Source organism: Meleagris gallopavo, chromosome Z, assembly GCF_000146605.3.
Source record: "Meleagris gallopavo isolate NT-WF06-2002-E0010 breed Aviagen turkey brand Nicholas breeding stock chromosome Z, Turkey_5.1, whole genome shotgun sequence".
In the NCBI taxonomy this organism is placed as follows: domain Eukaryota; kingdom Metazoa; phylum Chordata; class Aves; order Galliformes; family Phasianidae; genus Meleagris; species Meleagris gallopavo.
Window position 1 is genome coordinate 26,048,235 of NC_015041.2, and position 6,793 is coordinate 26,055,027.

Below are 6,793 nucleotides of genomic sequence, written 5' to 3' on the forward strand. Positions count from 1 at the left end.
AAAAAAGGGCTTTTGCTGCCACATAAAATTAATAGCTGCAAAGACATGTTCTAAGTCAAGTTGACCTCAATTAATGTACGACTTAGGGGAGGTTATAAAAAGAACCATCAATTGATAGATAAAATAGATTGTGCAAGACATGGATAGACAACAAGAAAGAAAGAAAAGTATGTACAAAGTGTACCCATAAAAACATAATGAATAGACAAAGAGTAGGAGTTCCACAAAATTAACTACAGAAAAGAAAAGAAAAATAACATGTTTCAGGATAGTCTTTCAAAATATGCAGCTTAAGAAAATCTTGAATAAGGTTCATTGGACATGGTGGTGATGGGTTGATGGTTGGACTTCATGATCTTAGAGGTCTTTTCCAACCTTAATGATTCTATGATTTTAAAAAAAAAATCCATTTCATAAAATGCCTGTGTCTTATAAGAGTATTTAAGTACCTAAAGCAAACGTTTAGATATTAAATTAGATTTCAACAGCCAATTTCTTTAGGTATGAGGGTGTATTCTAGCAAGACACCAGCATCAGCAACTTCGTCTACCCTAGTGCTGCAAGTTAGTAACTCAAGCAGTTCAAGAGACTCAACTAATATGCTTGATAACTACAAAGAATGTATGCTGACTCACTGAACGCAGTGCCAGAAAAGGAATATGTTTTTATTCAGCAGACCACTCACTTGCAAGCTAGGTAAACAGCAGGTCAAAACTGATTTGACAGCATACAAGCAAGTTACACTGTCGTACTGCACACTATTTCATGGGAAAAACCAGTAGTAGAGCAAGACTGGGAGGAAGGCAAAGTTTGATACAGCGGAAATTAAAATCCTAAATACTTTACCCACTCACAATTAGACACAGAATAGCCTATATTATAGCAACAGATTTGGAGACTGTTTTTTTGTAACAGTAGTAAGACTCAAAGGATCAATATGAACGAAATAATTTGTATCTACTAAGGTAGTGCTTTAGTTCTGAGACTAGAGTTAATACCATAAATTTTACAAAAATACACCAAAACAATTGGAAATGCTGCATTAACAATTTGAGTCCTGAAAAATATGTGGATAATTGTTTGCTAACCCATGCTTTAACTGAATTTTCCCATCAATTCAGTACAAGCTTTAAATAGATTTAAATGAAATTTCAGGTCAACAAACTTCAACATGATTACAAAAAAATGAACAACGAGTGAAAGGCAAATTCAGTAAAATGTATATTTGCCAATGGATTAAGTCTGTAGCTCTAAGGAACACTTTAATGGCTTTACTAAAAGGAAAGCACTGTAAATTGCAATAAGCTACCCAAGGAAGCAGTTTTATATCTCCTTTTGTTAAGTATATATTCTATAGCAACTTGGTGTATCAGATTTCTAGAAAAAGAAGGTAAACAGCTATTTTTTTCATAATAGATAGAATATATTCATCATCATCTATATTTTATCAATAATCCAATATAAGCACAAGAATTTGTAATATATTTTTGAAGAAAAAAGGTATGTCAACGTAGTTTCAAGTATGCATACTTATAGATAAAAATACTGTGAAAAATACGCATGATGTCAATATTATATGGATCTCCATTAATAATGTATTGCTAATTTTATAGGCCTTTTCAATTTCCATAACCTTTTCATAAAAAAAGTGCAACCAAGTTCAGAGATATGGAATGCAATAAATCTCTACTGATCTTTACTTTTTTGCAAAGAATGAGGTGAATCAGAAGAAAGACTTAATCAGATCTAGGGAAGAGGTACTGTTCGGCATGCAACACAGCCCAAACTGTATGGCTTCAGATTTGTTGAAAATATTTTTACCTGCAAACTGAGAATGCTTTCATTACATATGAGAAAAATCTCCAAAATCTTTACAGTTGAAAAAAGTTAGAAGCATTTCATCTCCTAAAGCTAAGTCTTGTCATTACCCTCCATGTTTATCACATTTGATAACTGCAAAATTCCACAGAGTTAACTACACAAAAACTGTAAATTTTTTACCTAACAAACAAGGTAAAATGCCAAACTGGGGAGATAATAGGAATGGCACTTACAGAAGTAGTTTGCTTTTGGCTAACAGAAAGGGAAGTACAAAAAAGCATAACTACAGTCTATTTCAGTGACCATATTGGTAGTTTTTATCTTTTTTTTTTTTTTTTCCTCCCTGTATAGCAAAAAGACCAGTAAGAAGTAGGATAAACCATGACTGGATTGCAGATGCTTTCTGTTACTATTAAAATTTTTACAGTTCAAAAACAATAGCAGCCTTAAATTACTTTCAAAGATTATAATGCTTTATTTTTTCCAAAAAGGTGATAAATCAAAAACTAATTCCTTTCTCCATGGATACACTATACTGAAGGCTGACTTCATTCATTTACTAAAGGCAAATAACACTACCAAGTTTAGTGATGCAACGGAGTCTCAGGTATTAAGATGGCACGATTATTTTACCAAAACACAGTTTTTCCTTTTACCTCTTCTCTTCTTTTGCTCTCAGCTGTTCCTCTTGCCTTAGAACCTGAACCATCACAGACTCGAACATGCCTGTTGACAAGCCTACTAAATTGCGAGGTGTGGAACGACGTCTTGTTGAAGTGCATGGTGTTCCTTTCTCATCTTCTAGACCATAGGATCCTCTAGATGTTACTGCTATTGATGTTTTCTCTCTTAAATGCCTAGAAGGGAAAACAAAGTCAATCCACAATTTTAATTTTTCTTAACTGCTGCACTACAATGCCTAAACCACCACCCATAGGTCAAGAATATTTAGTCAGGACTTCTACTCTTGACATTACTAGGGCTGCCTTCAGAAATACCTTCACAAAATTGTATAATTTAAAACTAATAGACTAACATACATATATGTTCATGTCTCTTAAAAATGATGGATAATTATCTCAAGGAACCAAGTACTATTTGGAGGTTTAAATCCATATTTTAATCCTTAAGTCATAGAATTAGATAAATATTTGGAAAAAAATACTTATGCAATACTTAAGAACCACACTTTTTAGAAGATACCTAAAAATACTGAAAAAAATGGGTTTTTTGTTGTCACTCTCTTCAAGCAGCAGCTTATTACTATTAAATATTCTTTAAAAGAAGATGTAAAACAGCACAGCATACGTGGTTGTGCATTTCATACTATGCTGTATTTGAAAGTAATGCAGTGAAAATGTTCTAAGCAACCTCTGAAAACAAGTGGGGGGGAAAAAAAAAAATCCAAACCTCCCCTTAAAATCACTATTTACTTTGAGGTAATACTCTTTAGTTAGTAGTAATTGAAAATCATACACTGCTGCACCTGAACTACTTGATGAAGACTGAGTAAACACCGCTGTGAAGTGAAGCCAACTGGGATAGGGAAAGCCAATGCACATAAGGAACTGAAGTTGGCATGGGATGTGAAAATATCAAGGGATTCTATAGGTACACGGATAAGAAATAAACAGCAAAAGAAAGCATACCACTCACATAAATGAAAAAGGACATGGCAACAAAGTATGTGTCAAAGACTGAAGTATTGAACAAGGCCTTTGCTTTATCCTTCAATGGCAATCAGTCCTTCCACCACTCTCCCACCCCTGAACCTTTAGGTGGACTTGGGGAAAACAAAATCCCTCCCACAATAAGGAAAGTGCAAGCTCAAAACCACCTGATGAGACTAAACATGTTTGTAGGTCCCAATGATACACATCCCAGGATCCTGAAAGAACAGGCTGATGTGGTGGCCAAGCCATTCTTCACCATAATCAAAAAGTCATGGCTGTCAGGTGAAGCCCCTCAGTGACTGGAAAAAAGGGAAACAATCACTACCATTTTTTAAGAATGGGACAATGCAAGGAAGCATGGAATAACAGATCACAAATATGCATGAGGATGAAAAGATCCTCCTGGAAGCTGTGTTAAGGCACGTGCAAGACAAGGAGGAGACCTGAGACTGCCAGTATGGCTCCACCAAGGGCAGGTTGTGCCTGACCAACGTGGACTACAATGGACTGACAACATCAATAGGAAAAGGAAGTACAAATGACGTTGTCTGCCTGGAGGCCTCTGACACCACGTCCTTATCCCCAACCTGAAGAGATATGAAGGGTGACTATACAGTGGATAAGGAATTGACTATATGGTTGCAGCCAGAAGGTTATAGTAAATGTCTCTTTGTTCAAGTGGAGGACAGCCAAGAGTGGTGTCCCCCAGGGGACCGCCTTGGAACAGGTGCTCTTCAACATCTTAATCAATGATCTAGAAAAAGGGTTTGAGTACATTCTCAGCAAGTTTGCTAATGATACTGAGTGATGCAGTTGATACTAAAGAGGGAAGGGAAGCCACCCAAAAGGACCTGGACAAGCTTGAAAAGTGGGCCCACACAAACCTAAGAGATTCAACAAGCCAAGTGCAAAGTGTTGCACTTACATGAGGGCAATCCTAGATATGTGTACAGGTGAGGAAAACTCATAGCATTATAGAATGGCTTGGGTTGAAAGGTACCCCAAGAATCATTAAGTTCCAACATCCCTACCCCAGGTAGGGCCATCAAGCTCCAGATCTGGCACTAGACCAGGCTGCCCAGGGCTCTATTCAATCTGGCCTTGAATATCTCCAGAGACGGAGCACCCACAGCCAATTCACTGAGAGCAGCACAGCAGAGAAAGACTTGGGGTTCTGGTGGTTGAAAAGCACAATGGGAGTCAACGGTGTGTACCAACTGTATCCCAGGCTACATCAAAAGAGGGGTGGTCAGCAGGTCAGGGAGGTGATTGTCCTCTGTTCTGATCTCGTATGGACCCAACCGGAGCACTGCATCCAAGCCTGGTGCCCCCAGCACATTAAAAATATGGAGCTCCTAGAGAAGGTCCAAAGCAGGGCCACAAAAATTATCGGAGTGCTGGAACATCACTCCTACAAAGAAAGGCTGAAGGATCTGGGCTTTTTCCATCTGGAGAAGACAAGGCTCTAGGAAGTCCTCATTGTGGCATTCCAGTACTTAAAGGGATCTTACAACCATGAGGGAAATCAACTTTTCATGTGGACTAATAGTTACAGGACAAGGGAGAATGGTTTTAAACTAAAAGATTAAGGTTAGATGTTGAGAATAACATAAATTTTTACACAGAAGATGGTGAAGCACTGGCACAGAAGCTGTGGATGCCCAGTCCCCTAAAGCATTTAAGGCCAGGTTGGATGGGGCCCTGGGGAGTCTGAGCTGGTGGGTGGCAGCCATGCCTATGACTTCTATTATGCACACAGACACTTTAAAGATGTATCTTTATAAATCTCTGATGTGTTAGTATAAGAGATATATACCTGTAGATAAGGGTAGAATAATTTTTAGCTTGTTCAATATTTTTTATTTGAACCAACGCATTTGCATTTCTGAAAGAATGACAACAGCAACTGCATTTTTTAGTAAACATTAAGTACGACTACATGATGACACTGTGCATAATTTGACTTTGCTTTCTTATGTAATCTCTAATAAAAAGGCACTGAGTTCTCTCACATCCTATCAAGTCCAATGAGAGTAACATAATTTGAGGCTTCCACAAAACACTCCTGTGCTCGAGACGTTGTGTCATACTACATACAGAAATGAATTTGGAATAAATCTTTCAAATTCTGTTGGAGTATCTATTTTCCAGGGTTAATAGTTTTAAGACAGGATTTTTTTTTAATTCAATATAGATGGTTTTCTTGAGCTGATCACACTCCATTACATACAGCTATTTCATTGTACTCCTAATTGCTGTTAGGTACAACAGTTTCAAATGTGTAGTTCTGATGCACCAACACACTTCACAGTCACTTATTCAGTTGAGCTCTTCCCCACACTCCTCAAGTGTTCCCACTACACAAGAAAGGTTCTTCTTACCAGCTGGCACTAACACCCTGTGTCACTAGCAAGTTTAAGCTTGATGGACATGAACAGCTTTTCATATCTGCTAATACGATTCCATCTTGTTCACCTTCACCCTCTCCCAAAAATCTTTTGGGAATTTTAACATGTAAAACACTAAGTCACACAGAAAAGCAGTAGACATTTCAGGGTAAAAAGACACCACAGCTTTAATGTGACTGACCTACGCCTGTGTCAAACTCGAGAAAAAACATATTTCAGTTTGATTTAGATTGGACTTTGTACTATATGGCTTGAAATCTTTCCACACTCAGCTGCTTTGGCTTAAAAGCAAGGAATTTGTGCTTAAACATAACACAATTTGTATTTCGTTATTTAAATCTGATTATAAATGCTAGATGTTATTTTCCATTTTCTTATTTCCAAAAATAGGGACACTAAATTATCTATTTCAAAGCAGGTACTTTGGCCCAACATTTTATTCCCACTTAGAAGCAGTACAAATTTTGCAGACTACAAACACTGGGTTAAAATTATGATGTATTTTTAACTGAGAATGGTATTAATTTTAAAGAGACGGTCATAGAGAGGCAGTCATACATGGGCAGCACTTGGTTCTGCCAGCATAAAATAAAGAAAGGAGCGTTTGACATCTTGTCCAAACAACTACCTCTCCATGTTCCTAAAAGGCTTCTTTCAGATGCAAAATCTTAGTCAGGAAATGCTAAGCCCTACTTTGCATTTTAGTATGTCAAGCTTCAGAAACTCCAAAACATTTTCAATTAAGACCTGAATGGTGCCAGGAGGCACCATTCCTCTTTGTGGTAGTACTGAGAGTTTTGAAGATTTGATCCTTTTGGGAATCACTCACATGTTGTTTTTAAAACCATCTGTGGTTCTGGAGTTCAGGTTTCTGGGTTTTTCTTTTTTCTT

General features: G+C 37.3%; 1 protein-coding gene across 1 annotated transcript in view; it reads right to left on the reverse strand.

Moving 5' to 3' along the window:
* The window catches only part of KIAA2026 (KIAA2026 ortholog), a gene marked incomplete at its 5' end in the record, with an annotated part of 60,757 nt that overhangs the window by 53,337 nt on the left and 627 nt on the right, over positions 1-6,793 (reverse strand). Inside the window, one exon of the mRNA XM_010725640.2 lies at positions 2,478-2,678. Within this exon, the coding sequence (XP_010723942.1) occupies positions 2,478-2,678 (201 nt within the window). The remainder of the gene's footprint in view (positions 1-2,477; positions 2,679-6,793) is intronic.